General features: G+C 38.1%; 2 protein-coding genes across 3 annotated transcripts in view; both read right to left on the bottom strand.

Annotated features, from left to right (window-relative positions):
• trpc5a (transient receptor potential cation channel, subfamily C, member 5a) overlaps window positions 1–7861 on the bottom strand; it is a 97336-nt gene extending 89475 nt beyond the window's left edge. Inside the window, exon 1 of the mRNA XM_051701987.1 lies at window positions 7755–7861. The gene's annotated coding sequence lies outside the window, so the exon portion shown is untranslated. The remainder of the gene's footprint in view (window positions 1–7754) is intronic.
• A 7584-nt stretch (window positions 7862–15445) lies between these two features.
• zgc:174945 (uncharacterized protein LOC793867 homolog) lies at window positions 15446–21104 on the bottom strand. 2 transcript variants are annotated; one of them, XM_051702001.1, is made up of 3 exons: window positions 20998–21104; window positions 19753–20085; window positions 15446–19182 (listed from the first exon to the last, which is right to left on the bottom strand). In XM_051702001.1, the coding sequence occupies exons 1-3, from the start codon at window positions 21071–21073 to the stop codon at window positions 19058–19060; spliced, it is 534 nt and encodes a 177-aa protein (XP_051557961.1). In that variant the 5' UTR covers window positions 21074–21104; the 3' UTR covers window positions 15446–19057. The 2 variants fall into 2 exon arrangements, with proteins under 2 accessions (XP_051557961.1, XP_051557962.1); XM_051702002.1 differs by having other exon boundaries at window positions 19048–19182; window positions 19880–20085.
• Window positions 21105–25081: the final 3977 nt, after the last annotated feature.

The following is a 25081-nucleotide window of genomic DNA, read 5'->3' as shown; positions in this document are numbered from 1 at the left end:
TGTCTTACTGTTCTGGCAGATTTTTATAGTCAAAACAAGTGAAAAAATCTACAGGTGCTGAAGAAGTTATCCAAAGTTTTTGAATACGTTACTGACCTTGAGTAATCTAACGGAATACTTTACAAATTACATTTTACAGCATGTATTCTGTAGTCTGTAGTGGAATACATTTCAAAAGTAACCCTCCCAACCCTGATGACAAGATATTTGATATTTAGATTTATGATAAATGTCCAGATGTTGAATATAGCTCTAACATTGGTTTGATAATGTGACCATTGTCTGTCTACCCTAAACACTGAACATAAACTTATCCGATAGTGTCAGAGAAGCAAATGTAAGATGAAAAACAATGCAACTGTTGAAGCAACCACGTCATTTTGTGGTGCTTCTATGACACTTTCGGCTCACGTCAATTCACATGCTCTTTGAAACTCATACACCGGTCTTTTGCATTGCAAGTGCAATGCTCCATCAGTTGAGCTACCACACAATTTGATCACACTTGAAGAGGCTTGAAAATCAAGTTGGTTATGTAATGTAAATGTTAAAATGTATCGCCTGACAAGTCAGGCACTCTAGTAAAAGTGTTTTGATGTCATAAGATAGTAGTGTGTGAGGAACAGGGTGAAAAATATGTGTTTATGAACTGATAATCTTTTGTTTTACTTGTGATTTGTGTGAAAGTGAATAAAAGTTGTTGTTGTAGTGCCTCTAGTGTTCATTTCACCAGTAAAGTTCTACGAAACCTACAAACCACGTAAAAATAAATTTTCAAAAATGAAGGTATAGAAATGTGATTCTTTGAGACCAGGTTGCGTAATAAACACAATTGTTAATATAAAAATATGTATATATATATATATATATATATATATAAAAATTATATCTACCTTTATAATTATCATTCCCTATCTGTCACTCACTCGACGTTGTGTCGATGTAGTGACACTAGGGGTCACTCTTGGGAGCCCCAAACACCTCTGATCTTTTTTAAAAGGCCAATGAGAATTGGGGAGTGGAATTTGCATGCCACTCCCACGGACATACGGGAATAAAAGGAGCTAGTATGCAACCACTCATTCAGATTTTCTCTTTGGAGCCGAGTGGTTCTATTCATTGAGCTGAATTTATCCGCCGAGTTCATTCACCTCTCTCTGAACGCCCCTGGGTGCTTCGGCAGAACATTTAAAAGAGTATATTCTAATAGAGTATATTTTCTTTCTGAAAAAGCGGCACACACAGAACGTCTTTTTAAAGACGTGTCTTTTTAAAGATGCCTTTCCGTTTGTGTGTTATTCCTGATTGCGGTTGTTATCTCTCTGCTTCCGATGGCCACGATCGCTGTCTTACGTGTCTGGGCACTGCCCACGTGGAGACATCGTTCATGGATGGATCATGTCCTCATTGCGAGAACATGACCATGGCAACGTTCGTAGGAAAGCAAGCCACCCAAGCGGCTCCCCGCCTCGGTCCTTCTACCTACGGGTATGAGGCTGTGCCAGTTAGCACTGGGGGCGGTTTGGGGACCTCAATGGGACCACCTCCGCCAGGTATCCCCCCAAGGACCTCCCATTCCCCGGTTGCGCGCTCGGACGAGATCGCCGGCTTGTCTCAGGGCAAGTTCGACCCCTCGTTCAGAGCCCGGGAAGAGTATGAGTTATCGAGCGCTGCAACGGACAGCGGGCTCGTCCAGTCAGACGCAGAGGCTTTGACTGGGCTTCCTCCTTCGTGAATGGTCGCTCAGTCCCAGGCTGACGCAGAAATGACAGACATTGCTTTCCCGGGCAGCCGCGAGTGTCAGGCTAGAGTGGAACCCTCCACTCTCTAGCTGGAAAATGACTTTCCTCCTTAGCCCTGTGGCAGTTGAGTTTGCATCAAACAACTACATCGACACAACATCAAGTGAGTGACAGATAGGGAAAGTCATGGTTACTTTCGTAACCTCCGTTCCCTGATGGAGTGAGATGCAGAACAACGCCCAGCAGAGATGAGCAAACTTAACTCCTGACACGCGGGTAGAGACAAGATATCCTCTGTGGAAAACCAGCTGACACGCAGCAATACTGGAAGGCAACCACACACCCAACATGCGGGCAACCAATAGATACACGAGACAGGACCAACTAGGCAGAGAGAGTGAGGTTAGGACTCAACATCAAACAACAATCTAGCAAAGATATTGAGAACAAGACGGGCTTAAGAAGGGAGTGAATTAGGGGAGAACAGGTGTTGCTTGGCACGCTAATCAGTGGCATGATCAGCGTTCCCCCGGGAACAATCAGTGTGGGTTTTGATTAGTTCAGTGCAACCTAATATAAAAGTAAAGTCAGTCAGTCTCAACAGAACAAGTTTTAAAACAGATTCAATGATCCATTTTGGAATCACAATCATTTAAAGTTAACTGAAGTTCAGGTGCAAATGTGAAAATAATCACAGCCAGTAATGCATCCACAGCATATTTGTAAAGACAAAAACAGTATGGGACTGTACATTCAGTATTTCCAGTAATGGCACATTACTCTTACTAAAGAGCACTGGCAGTTTCAGTTATGGGCTTTGATTTGATATGAACCACGTAAGCAGCTTGTATGAGTCTGGGCCACAGTGGAGGTGACTTCTTAGTCACAGCAGAGCCAGACAGCATAAGCCACCAGACACCCTGGAATTCTATTAAATGTATTATCTTCTCACAGAATAAATCTGGCCTTCTTCCTTTGTCTGTATTTCTTTCCCTTTTTTTTTTCTCCATCCTCTGCCACTCTTTCACTGTCTTTTCCACTCTTTTATAGAAGCTCAGGTTTCTACAGCCCCTACCTTTGAAGAATCTTTCCTTCTTAACCAATATGACTGTCCCTTTATGTTCTTGTCCTAAATTATGCCCGAGAGCCACAATGATGAAATAAGCTAGAAAAATAAAGAATAAGGAGTCTGGAGAACTTACACTGGATAACATACACTTTGCCACTATTTCACACTTTATGTGCTTTATGCAGAAGCATCATACTCATTCAACCCTCCGGTTTTTGAGCCAAGTGGATTTTGAATGCAACTTCCAATATATATATATATATACAGGGTTGGGAGGGTTACTTTTGAAATGTATTCCACTACAGATTACAGAATACATGCTGTAAAATATAATTTGTAATGTATTCCATTAGATTACTCAAGGTCAGTAATGTATTCTAAATACTTTGGATTACTTCTTCAGCACTCGTCGATTTTTTCACTTGTTTTGACTATAAAAACTCAGCCAGTACAGTAAGACAAAATACACACGTTTAAAATACATTCTCTGAAAAATCTAAATTTGATCAAATTGATCTTGTTTTAAGGATTTTTAGATATTTTTACAGGAAAACAATACAAAAATTATTATCAAGAATATGATTTTTGCCCTAATATCAAAGGTCTTACTAGAAAAAAGAAATTATGATCCAACGTGCATTTCTTGATAATAAAATATGATCGTGCCTGGTAACGTGCATGTAAAATGGCTAGAAATAGCATTTTAGCTTAGTGTAAAACTGACAATTTACACAAGGTTTATTTCTATTTCTTGTGCTCCAAACTTACTTCAAATTTACTTCTCTGTCTGCTCATAAGAAAGTGTTTCACCGCTGTTCAAATGCACTTTGGATCGCATCATTTATATGTATAAATGTTTTCCATCTGAAAGGACTAAATATTAAATGAAACAAATGACAATAAAATGCAAAGTAATCTCTTCAGTAATCAAAATACTTTTTGAATGTAACTGTATTCTAAATACCAGTGATTTAAATTGTAACTGTACTGGAATACAGTTACTTATATTTTGTATTTTAAATACGTAATCCAGTTACATGTATTCCGTTACTCCCCAACTCTGTATATAACACTTATTGGCTGCTTTTCTTTATTATTTGGTCCAAGTCATCAATTTCAAAAACTTTTTTTTTAATTAATTTTAGTTTTATAATGAAATAAATTAATATGGTGGCACAATTATATTTTTGTCTACAAAACTAATTTCAAACATTTAAGCATACGCCTTCAGATCAAAAGATTATTAAGATCATGAGAAACATTTCAGTCAAGTGTTTCAAAACTTTTGACCGGTAGTGTGTATATATATATATATAGATATATAAATATACAGTGGCAAGAAATAGTATGTGAACCCTTTGGAATTAGCTTGTTTTCTGCATTAATTGGTCATAAAATGTGATTTCATCGTCATCAAAGTCACGAGTATATAACAACACAATGTGCTTAAGCGAACAACGCACAAATAATTATAATCTTTCTTGTCTTTACTGAACACCTTACCTCAAACATTCACAGTGCTGTGGAAAAAGTAAGTGAACTCTTGTATTTTTTAGCTGGTCAATCCTCCTTTGGCAGCAATAACCTCAACAACATTCAAAAGGAATTTTAGACCATTCTTCCTTACAGAACTGTTTCAGCTCAGCCATATTCTTAGTATGTTTGGTGTGGACAGCTCTTTTGTGGTCATTCCACAGCATCTCTAATGGGATAAGTTCTGGGCTCTGACTGGGGCACTCCAAAAGGTGGATTTTCTTTTTTTAAGCCAATCTGTAGTGGATATACTTTGATGTTTAGGGTCATTGTCTTGCTGCATCACTCAACTTCTACTGAGCTTCAGCTGGCACACAGCCACCCTGACATTATCCTGTAGGATATCTTGATAAACTTGGGAATTCATTTTCCCCTCGATGATGGCAGACGGTCCAGGCCTCGAAGCAGCAAAGCAGCCCCAAATCATGATCATCCAATGCAATGTTGGGATGATGTTTTCATGTTAGCATGCAAGGCCCTTTTTAGGCCATATGAGTGCTGAGTGTTCTTCCTAAACAATTCAACCTTAGTTTCATCAGTCCACAAATCATTTTCTTAGTAGCATTGTGGAATGTCAAGGTAGTCTTTGACAAAGTTCAGGTGCTCAGCAATGTTTTTGTTGGAAAGCAATGGCTTCCTTCATGGTGTCCTGCCATGGACACCATGCCTGTTTAATGTTTTCTGTATAGTAGACTCATGAACAGAGATGTTAACCAGTTCCTATGATTCCTTCAAGTCTTTAGCTGTTACTCTGAGGTTCTTTTTTACCTCATTGAGCATTCTGTGGTGTGCCCTTTGAGTCATCTTGGCTGGTAATAAATCATCTCCATTTACAGACAATTTGTCTAACTGTGGACAGATGTATATCTAATAAGATTTTAGAAAAAACACTGAAAAAATGATTTTGTGGCTAAGTAAATATAGCAGAAAATATTAAGTACTTTCTACATAGAATAAGTTAAAGCGTGGACTTGAAAATATTAAGTAAATGTTACATTCAAACATTTAAAAATGAATGCCTCGCTTATAAGTAAATATTTTTTATGATAGTTTCTTATTTTTACAAGTCGAAAACCTTGTCATATTTATTTGCTAATTTGAGTAAATTTCACTTGTAAATAAAATAAGTACATTATACTTCATTTTTCAAAGCTGGTGTTACTAGCATGCACTAGGCTTGAATAATTAATGAGTTTGCATGGTTTCACTGTTTGCAAATTAATTTACACCATTTTTATTGTTCATTTTGTTGTTACGTTTGGTAACTTTTGGTAAAATTCGGAAGTTGTTTTTTTAATTCAGAATTACCTGTTGATGATCAAAACAATTATCTGTGAATTGTCACCATCATGGTGTTTTATTTGATTCTATACAAGGTGATGTTGTCTCATAGACTATATTGCATGCATGAAGTTTTCCTGTGGGAGGCTTACAGATGTAATGTAGTACATGATTAAACATATGTTTGTAATGAAAATTCAAAACATGACATGCTCTAAAATTATACTAAGTTTATCTGAGTACCATGTGTATCATATTTGTAAGAAAAATTACTGAATTGAACTGAGTTCACTTACTCACTTTAATATTATTTCATAATGTTAAGTAGATTTTACTTAGTTTTATACAATTAAGATTTACTTAGAAAAACTCTGTACAAAAACTTGTGAAATAAAAATTAAGTATATCTTACTAGTCATTTTTTTCAGTGCACCCATTATGGCAAAATTTGGTCAGTCCAATTGAGACAGATAATTTGCTTGAAACAAAGTTCTACCATCATCTACCCACCCTCATGTTGCTTAAAACTTGCATGTTTTTACGAATGCACAAGCGGTAGATAATGTGTTCCAATTCTGTGGAAACCAGCAACATTTTCTGTGTAACTCTAAGTGTACAGATTCCATATGACTATCAATAACAGTCCAAAAGAGTGGGTTTTGCGCAGTCTGTTGCATGTTTTATGTCTCACATGAACACATTTCTCAAGTTATTTTGGATGTATTGCCTAAATAAAGAATATGGCATGCATCCATCCATCCATTTTCTATAGCCGCTTATCCTATATACTGTAGGGTTGCGGGTCGTGCTGGAGCCTATCACAGTCTCGAGCCATATGGCGTGCAATTACCCTAAACAAAAATAAAAATTCTATTAATCGAAACAAATAATCGCAATTACAACATCAAGGGAAATAATCAACATTTATGATTTCTGTCATTATTATGCAGCCCTACTACGAAGTAGTTAAAAAGGGGTTTTCCCCTCCCTTTGGTAATGTCTTTTTTGACTTATAGGTCACCAAGTGGGCCAGTACTGCCACTGGTGCTCCCTCATCACCAAGATCTAGGTGCATGATGCCTCTGGCTATATGATAAAGATTTGGTAATTCTGGGAAAAGAGAATGCTAAAAGTATGATGCTCCTCTGCATGTTCTCTCTCTCTCTCTCTCTCTCTCTCTCTCTCTCTCTCTCTCTCTCTCTCTCTCTGGCTATTTCTGGAGATCTGTGTGTGTGTTTGTGTACAACATTTTGAGTGAATACACATCTGCATGTGCCTCTAGCCATCAGTCCAAAATCTGTTTGTCTTACATGCAGTGTAGTCTAATTTGTGGGACAATGTCACTCACTTATAATCAAGAGTTTGATAGGCTGGACCCTGATGGCTCCTGTACAATTTCATAATGACCCCAGAGATGAAAAACTAGGGACAAGGTTAAATCGAATCCCCAGAGACACTAGCTCAAATAACACCTGGCTTACAAACTCAAAGCATCTATCTCAGACCAACAAACTGAATGTTAGTACAAGAACAGTAAAGATTTTCTCTGCCACCTCCTGATAGTGTTGCTAACACCAATTTCTGTTTTTTCCCTAGATTCACTTGGGGCGATAAGCATGGACAAATCCATTGAGACAAAATCTGTACACTTGCTCTTTTCTGTTTCCACACATAACCGCACATGGAATTAGTGTAGGCTATCCTGTAAATCACACTCAGCCAGGGGTGTAGATTCCAGGGGGGATGGGGGAGGTAACCCCCCCCCTCCCCAATACTCAGAACAAGCAAGTACAACCCCCCCCCCCCCCCCCATTCAATGATCAATGGAAACATGGAAATTCTTCATACTGTAAACCACCCCCCCCCCCCCCCACTCCAAAGCCAAATCTACACCCTTGCACTCAGCACTCACAGATGAGCAGGTATTGATGCAGTAATTATCCTGTACCCACAAGTGACTGCAAGTCACATTAATGCATTGAAAATAAAAAAAGAAAGCTCTTTGTTTACATAACCATATGGGAAGTTGAATCCAAACCAACACTGCAGTATTAATGACAGCATCCATGCAGTAACACAAAAGACACAGCATAAGAAACAGAATAACTTTGTTGAAGCAGCACATCTACCTTAATAATTAAGCAAACAGAACATGAATGTTTTGATATAACTTCTCAATTTAAATCCTTGGTGTCAATTGCCAGTCACATCTTCCCAAATTAATTGAAAATTTGCATTCTTGCACCTCATTTCAATAGGTTTCCCCTGGCCAATTTGATGTCGATTCCTGTTGATCAAACGACGCGAACGCATGGTTACCTTCAGATGCAGGTACGAAAGCGCTTGAGCGCTTTTCACTTTTGCGTTGCATCAAATCAACCTCGACAAAACAAGAAACGCTTCAGAACTTCAAAGCGAATATAATGAAACCCGAAAACGCGCCTACTGCGCGTCGCTTACCTGATGCGGCTTACTAAGTGGATATTTAATCGTCCCTCGTATCAAACAAGGGCTCTGTGAGGAGGGTGTTCCGTGGTGGTCTTATGTCTTCTTATGTTTCGAGGGAGTCTGAAATGCTATTTATCAGCAGCGTCCTCGAGAGATCCTCATATTCCCACCAGTGGTAGCGCAGCAGAGAGTGTGGAAAGCGTACAAGCTTCTTGTCCTTTTCCTCTATTTTCTTTTCTTACTCTCTCTCATATACACACACTCACACATGCATTAATGCGCACGACACAAACGCCCCAGCGGGCTCTCCACGCGTAAACGCCATGAGGAGCATCCCTACTCCAATGCGCATTTCATCAGTTCTATACGCGCTGCTACCGACCGCTTATTTCAGCATATTTGAACCAACGACGTATCGGCGTAGTTCTTTGAACACATAATATTAAGATACAGCCATCAGGATGGGGTATTTAACTCACACTGGCAACGGACGCTAGATACAGGTGGTTTTGCAAATCTCCGATATCTTCTTCCAGAAGTGCGGAACGGGCGTTTCGTGGAATATTTCAAAATAAGAAGTGCGTCTTGCGCTCGTATGGCGGCATCTTGTCTTCATATTGGGATTGGAGGCAGCTGCAAAGATTCCAGCGTTCGCGCGCTGCGGTTGTCATGGTGTCAGACTGACGGATGCTGCTGTGGCGCTCGAGTGTGGTGAACGATTCGTGCAGGGGCGGGTTTACGATTTCTGAGGCACCAAACAACCCAAGCTGGGGCCCCATTTTGAAAATTTTTGCTTAAAAAATTACATACAATTTATTTTAAATCATAATTTTAAATTAATCCTATCAACCATTGTAGCCAAGTACATTCAAAATGTTTAGTGAAATAAAAATCTTGTTAAAGATAATAAATGCATGTTTTCCAGTTTTTCCACAATACAGTAATAAAAAAAAAGCAATATTTACCTACATACATTTATACAAAACAAATTTTTTGAACAGGGTGTGCAAAACCTACTACTTCACCCAGTAACATTTTGGAATTCAGTTGTTATTTATTAATTTTATAACCCAACAATTATTTATTGTTGTCCAGTTTGCCATTATAATATTATACAGTATTTGTATTACTTTGAGGATTTGTTGTATAAAATAGTCATATATTCCTGTCTTATTTACTTACTTTCACCTGGAGCTTATATTCTGTATTTTATGTAAGCATTGTAGGCAACATTCGTAACTAACAATAAACATAGAGGTAAAGCACGGCGGTCCCTCAGCACACTAGAGCAGAAGGAAAAAAAAAAAACATTGGCGTTTATCAAGCACTGAAATTTGCTTGTTGCAGAACAATCTGGAATAATTGTAACAGTACCCTCTTTGCAACCTGAACTTGTTCAGAACGTTAAATCTTTGTGACACCTGCGCTAAAAAAAAAAAAAAAAAAACACAGTTCAACGACTGATACAGAACGCAGGTGTCTCGGCATGCATTTTTGAAACCTGAAGCTCTTATTAACTTGACACAGTGTCTAAAAATGTGCCAGTCCTCCATGAGACACTGAAGAAACTGCGAGACGCGGTGCAGCAGGTATGGACGTTCGTCCAGCACGTGTTTACGCAGGAAAACAATGGCAAAACAGAGCAGACGCAGGCAAAAACACGTTCGGTGTGAACAGCCCCTAACTCATCCGTTTGCTCGTATCTGTGAGTGAGAGCGCGTGCGCGAAAAAATTTCATAAATTACAAACCCCAACCCTACTTAAAAAAAACTCAGCTGTCCCGACCCCAGCTGCTTCTAACGTGAACCGCTCCAAGAGCACTGACAACAGAGTATTCTCGTGTGCCCCCAGAACAACATGTCACCCCTCAAGCATTTTTTGCAGAGCTTTCCTACCGGGGCAAGTGCGTGGTTTGCGTGGTGGTTAAAACCGCTACTGGATTCGTGACATCATTAATACGTTAGAATCGCTACAAGTTTCTGTCACTGGTTAACACTTAAGTACCATGGGCTAATGGGCTTCCTACTTATAATTTAGCTATAAAATGTATGCATAAAAATTACGAGCAGTATTACTGGCGGTAGAAGGGAATCTTTGATTACTGATTTTTGTTAGCTAGGATACTGTAGCCTATTTAGTAATATTCCATTCATTCTAACGAGACTGTTACAAGAAAAGTGCACCCAAAAATGAAAATTCTTTCATAATTTACTCACTCTCTTGTCGTTCCAAAGCCATAAGTTTTTCTACTTCTTCTTCTTCTTCTTCTTCCGTGGAACACATAGTGAGATGTTTTGAAGAATGTTCAGGCTGTTTACCTTCAACAAATGCATACGGTGCAATGGAGCAAAAGGCACCCCTCAAGAAAAATATGCTTTTTTCTGGTGGCAAAGTGTAACAAGATGTATTTATTTATTCTTTTTATTAAAAATTAATGGAGCAATATAATTTGTATGAAAAGAAGTAATAACAGAAAGTTGTTTTGATTAACCCTTTAAGCTCAGATTGGCCCGCCGGCCAATAATTATCTTAATATTAATTACTACACAGTCTTAAACAACACAAAATGCATCGTTTTAAAGATTAGAAGCTATACTTTACAATGCGTATTGGCATTATGACCAAAATTGTACAAGTGCTTTGAAATTTGCAGACATATCAGAAGTGTTCTGTTTAAATAATTTATTAATACTTTTGCACTGCACATATTATTGATCAAATAGCCATGTGTCATATGTCATTTGAAAGGGCTCAAAGAGTAGAATACAACCAGTCTATTTGTTTTACTCACAGACAAATAGCAAATAATAGCTAAGTATATTTGACACATTACATGCAAACAATTGTTGCTTATAAGACTCATTTTCACTTATAACTTCACAAAATGAAATATCACATACCATTACTTATAGGAGGGGATTCCCGTTAAAATGAGCCCATACATAATGTAATCAGATGCATAGATCATTAGATAAACCACACGAAGCACAATGTGCACACAACACATAATGTGCTATCTGACTAAAAACACGTTAGTTTTCCTGGATCAGATGACTTCATTGGAAATGATGTAGTACGTTGTCCAGCATCATGGAACTCTAAACCAATCGTATTAGGATTCAGACTGCTGCAACCAGAAATGGAAGTCATCCAAATATGGGCAGAGAGGATTGTTCACCCTAATTATTGAGATCTCATTGCTCATGCCTGCATACTTTGGAGAGAAAGTATACCTTTAGTCATTGTTGTATTTGCATTTGTAGTTCGTTTTTTGTACAATTATTATGTTTTATTTGTTTGGAGATAAAATTATTAAAGAGAAATTATTTTTGTAATATTATAACTTTTGATTGCATTGTCGTATCAACACAAAATCGTACTCAGTTACAGGTGACATGATTGGGAACAAAACAAAAGCAGTTTTTCGGAGCTACCTTATTTACACTCTGAGATATATAATGTAAAATCAGCAAAATAAGAAAAAAAGTTAATTTTTGGTTTTAAGTTTTGTTTTTTGTTTTTTTTATTTTTCATTTAAAAAAAAAGAAAAGTGAAAAGTTTTCTTTAAAATGATACCAAACAACTGACCCTTGTTTTTTGTAAAACTTTTTATTTAATCATCTTAAGAAAAACTACAAAATAACAAATAAGTATTTTGTCTCAAAAGAAAAGTGATAATTTTAGGGATTCTCATTAGCTATATAAATTTGCAACATTTTAAAATGTATTAATTATTTGATCACGTTACCTCAAAGTCAACCTTTAAAAAATGTAGACGATGACCTCATGAATCAAGAAACTTTTGTAGTGTATAGTGACAAACTATAAGAAAATAAAATCAAAAGTGCCTTTTAACCTGGGGTGCTTCTCATTTCTGAAATTGTGCATCCTCGTTTACTTTTCTTTCATCCTTTCCTCATTTCCTAGCTCCACCCTCTTATTAAACAAGGAAATGATGCAAGGAAAGGAAACGAGGACAGAGAATTTGAAGCAAGAGGTATTTGTAAAATGTAATGCCTTTGCACACTCAAGCATCACTTCAGAATGAGGTGCAGCTTCCGTCTTTGCGCAGCTGCATTACCTCGGAGCGCTTGCTGTTGTGTTGTTGAAACTTTATCAGTTAATATATTCATGATAAATTCTAATCATTCAAGATGCACTGTTGAAGTATGTGACAATTATTGTTTATTCAAACTGCAAAGGTGAAACATGCATTGAAACTGTAGTGCCAGATGTATATGGGCAATCAGAACATTTTTGAATTGCAACCCACCAGCCAAGAACTCCTGTATGCAAAATTCATGTACTTTATTAATTAGTACCACTAGTGCAAGGAAGAAAATAAACTTGAAAATAAAACATATGATCAACACAAATAGTATTCATACCAGTAATAACCTTTAAACATATTTTATGTGGTTATTTTGGTTTCATTATGTAAAACATCTTTATACTGTATTATGGAAATGTAACCACAGTTGCTTGCTGCAATCAATAATTAATGAAGCACTTCAAATCATTCCACTATAAACTGTCACCTGCACTACCTCTTACCACTGATCATGAGCTACATTAACAATGGACAAGCTCTCCATGCTCATTTGACAAAGTGATGTATTTTAACTGCCCTAGTCTGCTCTTTTAAATAATATATTAAACCTTGGTTTAATTTGTATGCATGCAAAGCGAGGGGCTAGAATGAGTGCACTGAGATTGGTTTATCACAATGGAATCTAATTAAAGAGATGAAGAAAAAAAGAAATAGAGGATTAACACTACCACTAAATTATTAATAGCTTATCAATAAGTTTGGTGAGGCTATTTTCTCATAACACTGTGGTTGGAATAATTTTAGTCAAATTACCCTTCAACCATATTCTGTTATTTTAAATTTGCAGTAGAAACTTCCAGTTGATATATAGGTTTATTTCCTGTTAGGACTGTAATAGTATGACTACTAAGACTATTTTCGGATTGTAATTTTTGGTGACTGATACAGAGAACGCTCTAACACCTTGTGACTTTAACCATACTATGTTCTGTCAGTACACTACCAGCCAAAGTTTGGACACTTATTAATCCTTTACTATCCCTATTTTCCACATTTAAGAATAATAGTGTTCAAAACTATTAAATGAAACAAATGAAAGCATAGTGATTATGCAATTTTTTAAAATATGCAAATTTTTATGCATTTAAACATAATAATTTAGATTCAAAGTTTATATATATATATATATATATATATATATATATATATATATATATATATATATATATATATAAGAAATATACATTTAGTCCAAACATTTGCCTGGTATTGTGTCATTTGAAGAAAAAGAAAAAAAGACTATTGTGTTTCAACACATGAATCTTGTACAACCATAGTAAATTAGATCTAGTGACCTTAGATCTAGTCTTTACAAATTTAGAGTGACCAGCAAAAAATGAACCAAGAACAGATAGGTTTAAGGGAGTTTCCAGTGTTTCTTTTTTGAGATATGGAAGTTTAACTGAAAAAGAAATCTCAAAATTACCTGGCACAGTCCCTGGGTAAATTCACCATGGGACAACAAAAGAGAGACTCTGACAGGAAAAGATTCAGACAGAGAGAAACAAGTCAACACAATACAACCTCGTTTGAAGGTTACATTTGCAGATGGCCATCCTCTGAAGTCAAATAATTACAAATAACCACATTTCTGGAAAACCACTTAGTCAGCCCCAATGATCTTATAAAGGTAAAACTCTTTCTCCTCTTGGAAAACTACATCAGAATGAATCCTCCATTCATGTTGCAATCTGTCACTGTTCATCCCTTTGTAACGACTATATTTTTCACCAAAACACATTTAAAAGATCATCTGCCCTATGTTGAGGTGAAGTGTATTTAAAATATTAATGGTAAGTTCTCCTCCAACCTTTAAACATTTGCATTTCAAGCAAACGGAAAGGAAGAGAGAAACGAAATGCTAGGAGGCATGTCACATGCCAGATACTCATGTTTCAGCCAGTGGTTTCAAAAGTCAATAGGCTGCCAGTAGATGGCAGTATTTGCTCTCCTGAGCTAGAAGACTAAACTCCCTAGCTGTATCCTAGTTCTTATGCTACCTGTTATATATATAGTATGTAAGATTGGATTACATTTACATTGGGTACTATATGTTAAAGGTGCCTGAATGGAGAACTAGTTCCAGCAGTTTTTTAAAGTGTGCATCATCTGCGCATGCTTTTTGCTCCATTAACACACAGAAACACCATTTACTATGGAAGAGGACAGTTTTGCCGTGGTTCTCCATTAATCTTTCCATCGCAGAAAAATGGTTGAAAAATCTGCAAATTTCAAAGCTACAGTGTTTAAGTGTTTCAATGTATAAACCTTGAGTAATAAATTCAAAAGTTACTAATGCATTTTAGGGCAATGAATTTGTTCCTGGGTGGCAGCAGAGGCCCAACTTCGCCCCCACCGAAATCCTAACCAAATGGAGCCTGTAAGTCTGAGTACCCTTAAAAGAACAACCAGAGGCACCTTTCTCCCATCGCGGCTCATTCATGCATGCATCAAAGGGGTTTGTGTTTTTATAATGCGCTAGTACTACCATAGTGGCTAGCACAATTCTTTGAAATGCACACTTTACTATCACTGGTGAAATACATAATTTTAGGACATAGTATGTGAATTGGCTCCTTTTGTTAACTGTTGACTTTTGGTAACTTACCAATAACTTTTCTTCAGTTGAATTGTATTACTAGTTCTTAAAGGTGCACTCAGTAATTCTTTGAATTATGTCGATGTATGGCTTACACTGACATCTAGTGGCCTGGATGATTCATCATTCAAAAACAGTAGTTCCCTTCCTACTCAGTACACTTGACATTGCGTGTGCTAACACATTTGGGGAGTGTCCTTCAACATGACCTAGTTGAAACCTCTCTACAATTAAAATTTTAGCAATGGTGTTTGAGCCCCACCCTTTTAGATGTGAAGCTGTTTGCTATAAAAGCAGGCGCGCAAACACCATTCCTCAGAATTTTCTTCCTTCAAGACAGCGATTCATCTCTCATCTAGAAGCCCTGTACTGCTTCATGTCGACTACACGAGTCAGCGGGCAGGATCTTCACGGCAACAAGAAGACTCTCCGCTTCCCTGCAGTGTTCCCTGAAGCGAACATCACTCCACCTCGCTGTTTGACGCTTCGCTGGTGAACGGCCGCTTCAGCATCTTGATTCCCTGCAGTGCTTCGGCAGGAGTGTGTATCCTTATAAGCAATTGTATATTGTTATATTGTGTGTGTGTGTGTGGGTATATATATATATATATATATATATATATATATATATATATATATATATACATATATACATGGAAAAAATTCTGTTAATTGCACCGAAATGGCCCTATCAGTCCTGGTTGCTGGAGATTGTAGAATACTGGACGGGCCTCCATGGGAAATACCGCTGAAGAAAGATCTTCCCTCTGAAACACAAGGCACAGTTTGGCATGCCCGGCCAGAGCTGCAAAGACGTGTGGCCTTTGTACGGAGCATGCTAAATGTGCCTGAACTAACGCATTCAGTCATGAACACCATTTTACAGGCCAGAGCGCCGTCCACGATACGCCTCTATGCGCTAAAATGGAATGTGTTCACTGATTGGTGTTTTTCCCATGGCAAAGACCAGTAAACTGCCCTATACATGAAATTCTCATATTTCTTCAAGAGAGATTAGACGCAGGACTCACAAAGTTTATGTGGCGACTATATCTGCGTATCACACGCCTGAAGCCGGCGCCACTATAACAAACATGATTTAATCATAAAGTTCCTTAGAAGAGCAAGACAATTAAATCCACCTCGGCCAGCTACATTCCCGACGGGGACTGTCTTCTAAAGTCTTCTAAAATGGGTCGGTGACTTAAATGCACTATCAATTGACAATTCATGTCTGGAGTTTGGCCTCGATCTTTCAAAAGCCACTGTCAAACCCAGAAAAGGCTATGTGCTAAGGTTCTAACCACGCCCTTCAGAGCGTAGCAGGATGGTCTTCTCAAAACACATTCGCAAGGTTTTACAACTTAGACGTAATGTCTCTCTCTACACAAGTCCTCTCTGTTTAGAGCGCTTGCTATTTCATTTGCCAAACTTATAATTATGCCCCTCCCTTTAAGTATGGGCTCCCCATCATTTTACATATAACTGACTGCATTCCGGCCATAGAAATTAACCATAAAGTCATAAGTGCTTTCATTATAAATAAACTCCCTTCCCAACAGGGTTCTTCCCACGGGACTGCAGTGTCATGTTTCCTCTCCGGAAGGTTATGACGCGTAGTGCGGCGTGATGGGATTCTGTTCTCTATATGTGTTAGCAAATGCTAGTGAATGCTAGCTGCACTTCAAGACTCAGAGTTCTTTTGAGGTGCAAGCGATGCACTCCTTGTCCCTCAGTCAGAAAATTCAGAGTAATGGTGTTTACGTGCCTGCTTTTATTGCGAACAGCTTCATACCTAAAAGGGAGGGGCTCAAACACCATAGGCAATATTAGAATATTGCCGTTATTGTTGAGAGGTTTCAACTAGGTTGTGTGGAAGGACACTCCTCATATGCGTTAGCAAACACAATGTCTTGTTCCATTCGTCTCAGGGAAATGAGGTTGCATACGTAATCGTGACGTTTTCAGTTACCAGTGCCACTGGATAAATTGACTATGCACAGTAAACCAAGATTCATTTAATCCATGAATGAAAGTGTCCAATAACAGAGCAGTTTCTGGGATTAAGCGAGTAGTATTCAGCTGGTCATGTGATTCTAACATGGCTGCCCCCATGATGTGCCCATTTTCAGGACACTGTATTTTAAAGATAATTTTGTAAAAATCCAAATAACTTTACAGATCTTTATTGTAAAGGATTTAAACAATGTTTTCCATGCTTGTTCAGTGAACCATAAACAATTAATGAACATGCACCTGCGGAACGGTCATTAAGACACTAACAGCTTACAGATGGTAGGCAATTAAGGTCACAGTTATAAAAACTTAAGACACTAAAGTGACCTTTCTATTGACTCACCTACTAACACCAAAAGAAAGATGCCCAGGGTCCCTGCTCATCTGCGTGAACGTGCCTAAGGCAAGCTGCATGGAGGCATGAGGACTACAAATTTGGCCAGGGCAATAAATTGCAATGTCCATACTGTGAGACGCCTAAGACAACACTACAGGGAGACAGGAAGGACAGATGATCATTCTCGCAGTGGCAGACCGTGTAACAATACCTGCACAGGATCGGTACATCCGAATATCACACCTGCGTGACAGGTACAAGATGGCAACAACAACTGCCCGAGTTAAACCAGGAACGCACAATCCCTCCATCAGTGCTCAGACTGCCCGCAATAGGATGAGAGAGGCTTGACTGAGTACTTGTAGGCCTGTTGTAAGGCAGATCCTTACCAGACATTACCGGCAACAACGTCGCTTATGGGCACAAACCCATAGGCTGGACCAGACAGGACTGGTAAAAAGTGCTCTTCACTGATGAGTCGCAGTTTTGTCTGACCAGGGGTGATGATCGGACTCGCATTTATCGTCGAAGGAATGAGCGTTACACCGAGGCCTATACTCTGGAGAGGGATTGATTTGGAGGTGGAGGGTCCATCATGGTCTGGGGCGGTGTATCACAGCATCATCGGACTGAGCTTGTTGTCATTCCAGGCAATCTCAACGCTGTGCGTTACAGGGAAGACATCCTCCTCCCTCATGTGGTACCTTTCCTGCAGGCTCATCCTGACATGACCCTCCAGCATGACAATGCCACCAGCCATACTGCTCGTTCTGTGTGTGATTTCCTGCAAGACAGGAAAGTCAGTGTTCTGCCATGGCCAGCGAAGAGCCTGGATCAATCCAATTGAGCACATCTGGGACCTGTTGGATCGGAGGGTGAGGGCCATTCCCCCCAGAAATGTCCGGGAACTTGCAAGTGCCTTGGTGGAAGAGTGGGGTAACATCTCACAGCAAGAACTGGCAAATATGGTGCAGTCCATGAGGAGGCGATGCACTGCAGTACTTAATGCAGCTGGTGGCCACACCAGATACTGACTGTTACTTTTGAATATTTTTTCCCTTTGTTCAGGCACACATTATTCCATTTCTGTTAGTCACATGTCTGTGAAACTTGCTCAGTTTATGTCTTATTTGTTGAATCTTTAAATGTTTATACAAATATTTACACATTAATTTGCTGAAAATAAAAGCAGTTGTGTGTGTGTGTTTTTTTTTTTTTTTTTTGCCGAGTTTAGAATAAAAGAGCTTTTATAAGGTTACTGATATGACTAAACTCTTCATCTCAAATGGTCATGATTTTCTACATATTTCAAAGTTACCATTCATTTCTTTACAGTAAAATTTTTTTTTTTAATGAGGGAAAACATTACTGAGTGCTCCTTTTAAGTTAATTGTCAGTTAAACCATTCACTGCACTGCTTGACTTGGTGACTTTCATTTTTATTTCTAGGTTGAAACAGGTTAACCATATTTTGTCAGTCAAAGCTTTTTTCAGATGTTTGGTGGTTCATCTACCTTTTATTTATTTATTTTTTTTGCAAGTTACGCTTGGCTTTAGTTTCACCCACAAGCCTGGACTGCAACGTTGCTATGTTCTATTGCAGTTAAAGTGGAGCACACTTTAACTGCACACATACTGTAGGCTGCACAATGCTTCATACTTTTGACAGTTTACATGCCATGAAATCTCATTGTTAGCTCTAGAACACTACGAGTGGTAAAACACATAAATAAATGATAATAAAACTAAACAATGTATGCTGCTTGAATACAATACAAATAAGATCAAATTAAAAACATTTAGAAATGTATCTACAGGTATCCAACATTGCATCCATTACACAATATAAACGTAAATTTACCTGTAAACTGCCCCTGGAACATATCTGTAATGTATTGATAACAGTCCAATTCTTTTGTGATTATACTATATGATGGTCCATACAATAACACCATAAAATTAAAATGCCACTGAGCATTAGTAACGCTGTGTCTGCCTCACACTGGCCACTCCATTTTGAGACATTCAGACCTTTGTAGGGATCAGCTGTAGAAACATGATTAAAACATTAATGTAAGTCCTTATTCATGCAATCACATAAAAAAGCATAAAATAGCCTGGACAGAACTTTCTCGATCTTGCAAACTCTAATCTGATTGGCTGAATAAACAATTTCTGGGATTAAGGGCACAGGGTTTTTTTTTAACAGTCCGCCAGAAAACTAAGTCATGTTTATTGGGTTGACAAACGCTTTAGAACGATTGACGAGTGCTTTGGATGATTAAAATATTTTTTTGCCAAAGTTTACCAGGTTAGTACTCTCACAATTATTCACTAAATTATTGTGGTATCATCCATTTTAAATAAACCCACTCCTAAGGCATTTTAAACAAAATCTGTGGTTGGTTGCTTTACATGTCACTCAGAAAGCCTCTTCCTATCTAAATAAGTGGGTTTTGGCAGGAACAAGCTGTAATGTAGAACAGATCGTTTTGCCTGTTGCCACTTTGTCAAAAGTCTGGCTACGTGAGATTTCATACTGTATAACATGTACAGTAGCCTATGTATAAGAATGTATAAGAATCAATAAAAAAAAAAAATAAATACTGTTCAAACCTGTGACATTGAGGTACACAAGATGACCTTTTCCTTGAGTCCCACTGATGGTACATTTAGCATTACACTGGTAGTAGCCGCTGTCTTGAAGTCTTAAGGAATTGAATGTCATTAAAATGTTCCTCACCCTGTTTTGGTTTAGTTCTGTCTCATTTACTTTGATTAGGTATCTGTGAGGATCCATGAAAGGTTCACAGTCTTTTGCTGAGTGAGCAAAACACCATGTTGCCTGAATGTCATCACAGCTCTCTTTCTCATAAATCACCGTACACTTGAGAGTCAAAGAATGGCCTTCAGTCTTAGTCACTGGCTCTCGTGAGTATTTCACAGTCACTGCACGTGGGAAATATTTTGTATTAGCTCATAAAAAGTTAACAACCAACATAACACATGGCAACAATGCTTCACATCGCAAACAAATGTGTCAGACATTGCAGATTTACAATGTGTCGTACGATTACAGTTTAATTTACGGTCAATTATTTGCTAAAGTTTTCTGAAAATAAAAAGTTTGGCATAACCAACTATATATTTAAAGATCATAATATAAATGTACCCTAATATAGTATTTGGACAATTATGCTACACTTACTGTGAAACATTAAAAATATTAAATGAAACATTAAATATAAAAAATTACAACCAATAATTTGCTATCTTCAAATTAAAGGTCACAAGCCCACTTTTCATGCAAAACATTTAGAACATTTCAAAAAACAAGTTTATGTTTTAAATTCTAAAACAATAGTTATACTGTTCAAAATTAAGAGAAAAACAACTATAAAGTATTTGGACACTTTCTAGTTTTTAATCATAGTGGAACATAGTTACGAACTACACGTGTGAACTTGAGAACTTCATGCATCTAAAAAACATTACCTCAGTGTCAGTCGGTCAAAAGTAACTGCACAAACTGGTCCAAAAATTTGTTTTGAGAAATATTCTACTGTAGCATTAGCTACATTTTAGCAGTGTTCATTTGGTTGATATTTTGAAATTCATCCATTCTAAACCATGGCTTAAGTGTCCATATACTTTTGGAATACTGTATAAAATATCACTTTAAATATATATATGGTTGTCAAATATTTAAGGTTTCAGATTTTAGTATGTAATTTTCAAGAGCCAAATACAAGCAAATAGTAAAACTACTCAATACTACTTGCTAAGAGTTTCATATTACACTAAAGTACACCAAAATTATTTAAAAAATCTTATTTACAGGAACAAGTGACTCAGACTTACGTCCTGTTATACATGACAGCAAACTGCAGAGAACAAAAATCCTTAAAAACACAGAAGTCGGGTAAAAGATCCACATTGTGTGACTGCTGTGCTATCAGTCAGAGGAAATGGCTAACTTGACTATGGCTACCTGAAGTTTGTGTAAAGCTCAACCACATGAGCAGAATTTCCTTTGAACTTTGCAGATGCAACACTCATGCAACATTTTAGACACACAACCACAGATCATGTGCCTGCTGAAAAAGAGAGCATGCAAAGACCTCTGAGCAGGCCACCTAATGAATCAGATCACTGAATAAACCCTTACAATCAGCATTAGGGGTGTAAATATTTGCTCAGACGATGATTTGATTACGATTATTTACCTTACGATTACGATGCATCATGAAATCTGAAATTTGGCCACGATTCGATTGGAATGATTCTTGCTATTTTCCAAAATATGATGGAAGCACAAAAGTGTTCACAACATACAACATAGTGAGAATACTCAGACATCAGGTTTTACATTCACAGCACATTTATTTTCAAGTTCTCTGGGTTTGAACCAAAGTAGAACCAGAATAACAATGTTTGAATTGAGGATCCACTGTTGAACTCTAAAACAAAAATGTAATGCAAAGTAAAATTACTCAACTTCAGACATTAATGCTTTATAATATGAGCATATAAAGCTCATATTTTGGCAAGGTATTTGTACTTACCATATAGTGTCAAACAAAAGCAAAGTGCAAAGGTAACAATACACCAGTAAACAAGAAAAAATACCCACAGGACGAAAAAGACGAAGTAGGTGTAAAGTCTTTAGAAGTTTGCTGACTGCACGCCTCATGCCTTCACTCAAAGGAATAGTTCACCCAAAAAATTTGCTGATAATTTACTCACCCTCAGGCCATCCAAGATGTATTCAAGTTTCTTTCTTCATCAAAACAGAGTCGTGGATTATTTTGATGCATCCTAAATATGCATTTTGGACCGTCAAAAAATGGAGGACATTCACTTGCATTGTTTAGAGGAGGCCTGAAATGAAATCCTAAGTCTTAAATTCTGTTTTCATGAAGAAAGAAGCTCTGATACATCTTGGATGGCCTGAGGGTGAGTAAATTATCAGCAAATTTTCATTTTTGGGTGAACTATTCCTTTAATGTGGTTAGCCATGTTGGTTGTGTTCCCCTTGTACTTAATTTCTGTTTGGCATATTTTGCATATTGCATCCGTTTTGTCCAGTGTTGCCCTTCTTTCCAAATCTAAAATGTTTCCAAAGATTCGATTTTGCATGAGGATCAAATAATTATTCCTAACTAAAAGTTGACACCATGACCTGCATTTTCACCTCTTCACCATTGCTCGCATTGATTTTTCACCTGTCTGTCTGGCGCTCTCGTGACTGCTCTGGAAGTTGATTGGGGATTGGAATTTGTGGATTGTGTAATTGTGGATCAAGATGCATCGATGCATTGTTACACCCCTAATCAGCATGTGTGTTCAGTTTCCATTTTCAGTGGTCTACTAATTTAAGTTGCATCAAATACTTCAACCATAGATGCACATTGTTTTAGATTGTGTGCAAGAGTCAGTCTTTACTGCAAACACCTGGTTACAGCTTTAAATGCATCCTTTCCTATTCTTTTAGACAGAGGGGCCCTTTCTGTGCAGTGTTGGAATATATTTCTACATGCTAAATTGCTGTAATAAAATGTTTTGTTACAAATGTGTGCATGCGTGTGAAAGCAAAGGTTTCCACTGGCTGTGGTTAGATGTTATACAAGTGAGGTTACACCATTAAATGAATTAAAGCTCAGTCGGTCTCTGGTCAAAATATAAATGGTTTGCCTAAAGCAATATGAAAAATGCAGGCAGCAAGGATTGTCTGTTCTGCAGAGAGAGTTGGACGTAAATAATTTTGCAATGAAGGTAACTGCCTGCTGGAGTTGTGGCTCAACAAGGACATGTTTGTTCTTTGTTTTTGTTTCAAATAATTGAAAAGCTTGTGTATGCAAATTTATTCTGATAGAAACTATATTATTGTGCTCACCCTACAATGCATGATAAGACTGGGTTCAGGGAGCTGCTGCGGATGACACATCAAAACACATTTCACAGACAGGTCTAGATATTTAACCTGCTAAATATAGCACATCGCTCAGATCACGTCTTTGAAAATTCACACATAGCGATCGCTCACGGGAGCGAGCACAGATTTGCCTCTGATTTCGGGCTTTTGTCGGCAATATCCATTAACTGTCGACGAGTGGAAAATCAGGGCTAAAATCATATGGTGTAAACTCGGCATAACGCACATCCAACACATTACATCCAAATATATTAAACTGTTCATCTCAAGAAAACGTCACTCAACACCATAAACTATCAAACAGTCATGACATTTTAAATATTCATAAATGAAACTTTTCATTTTTGATAGGGTCCAAATGTTTTTAACTGCCCCATCCTTCAATAACAGTTCATATGCAAAGCTTACATAGGCAGCCAAATGTTTGGAATAATGTACCAATGTTTCTTAAGGAAATTGGTACTTTAAAATCACCACATACAACAATATACAAAGTGTAGTCAGGACATTACTGATGTAAAAAACACCACTATTTGAAAAGTTATTTGATCAAATCTAGACAGGCCCCATTTCCAGCAGCCATCACTCCAACACCTTATCCTTGAGTAACAGGGGTGGACTGGGAAGAGAAATCGGCCTGGGATTTTACATAGAAACTAGCCCAAAAGTTGTTGGGGAGCCGTGGAAGGTGGAGCCAGGAAAGGCTCGAGGGGTGGAGACATGGAAGGCGGAGCTGTGAGAGGCTCAAGGGGCTGAGAGGCATGGAAGGCTCGGGGCTGAGAGCCGTGGATGGACCTCCGTGGTCGTGAACATGGGCGGAGACTGGGGAGGAGGAATCCTTTTCCTTCACCTCTACCGGACAGTAGGGAGCGTAGTCACGGGGACGGTCGAGGCTACAGGCACTGGCTCGTTTACCGTGGCAGGTTTGGGCACTGGCTTGTTTACCGTGGCAGGCTTGGGCACTGGCTGTGGTCCAGGGTTACTGCCATAATTAACAGAAACGGGGTAATTGCAACCTCCGTGGTCGCTACCGCTGATTGTGGTGGGGAATCGTCCACCGGAGCTTGAAGAGGATGAGCCCCCCCCCAAAAAAATTTAGGGGAATTGTATGGGGAGGAGTTACCTTGGAAAAAGGGGCCGTGGAAGGCGTTACTTTGGAAATGGATGAAGAGTGTGGCTCGGACATATTCTAAGGAGGAAAGATTATCCACTTCCGGAAGAGCAGTAGAAGTTCAAGCCCATTCCGTAAACGGCACAGAGGTAGGGGACCAAGATAGAGGTGGAAGTGGCGAGTTGACAAAACTTGCAGTGTAATCCAGGAGGGAAAATCTTGTCGAAATAAATCCATAAATAATCCGGTAAACTCCATGATTTATGTGGGTCTGATCGAGCGGGAGAGGATTAGAGGGATCGCTGGAGTAGAGGAGGACGTTGGGAGGAACAGGTAAGTAAATACTTATTTGTCGGTCCTTCTGTAAAGTTGGGTGTCTAGTAGTGGAAGAGGGGAGACACAGGAGTGAAATCTTTAAATCCTTTAATAATACACGCTGTAGTGGAACAAACGAAAGGCTCAACAACAGTAATCGCTCAAGTGGAACAAATACTAAAGCTTAACACCAAAAGCCAAGCACAACGTAACTCTTCTTAAGCACAACAAAACACTTCAAGGACTAAAAAAGTAATGGGGTAAAACTAGAGTATATTTATACAAAAGGAACTAATGAGGGAATAGAATACAGGTGAGGATAATAAGAAACAGATGGAAGTGATGAGGGCAGTGCACTATGGGAAAAGAAGTCCTGGGGAAAACTTAAAAATAAGAGTCCTTGAAGAGAATGAGGGAGACAGACTGTGACAAGTAATAATAATAAAAAAAAAAAATAATGTATCACAAGCAACAGTGCATTTGTACAGAAGTTTGTTAAACAAAAATGCAATGGTATGTTGATAAGTAATTATTCTATTTTTTACTTGTTAAAAGTTTTTAAAAGTTTAAGGAACATTTTTTAT

The sequence above is a fragment of the Myxocyprinus asiaticus genome, chromosome 7 (genome assembly GCF_019703515.2).
Source record: "Myxocyprinus asiaticus isolate MX2 ecotype Aquarium Trade chromosome 7, UBuf_Myxa_2, whole genome shotgun sequence".
In the NCBI taxonomy this organism is placed as follows: Eukaryota; Metazoa; Chordata; class Actinopteri; order Cypriniformes; family Catostomidae; genus Myxocyprinus; species Myxocyprinus asiaticus.
The sequence above is the reverse complement of the archived record's forward strand: the minus strand, read 5'-3'. Positions and strand labels throughout refer to the sequence as shown.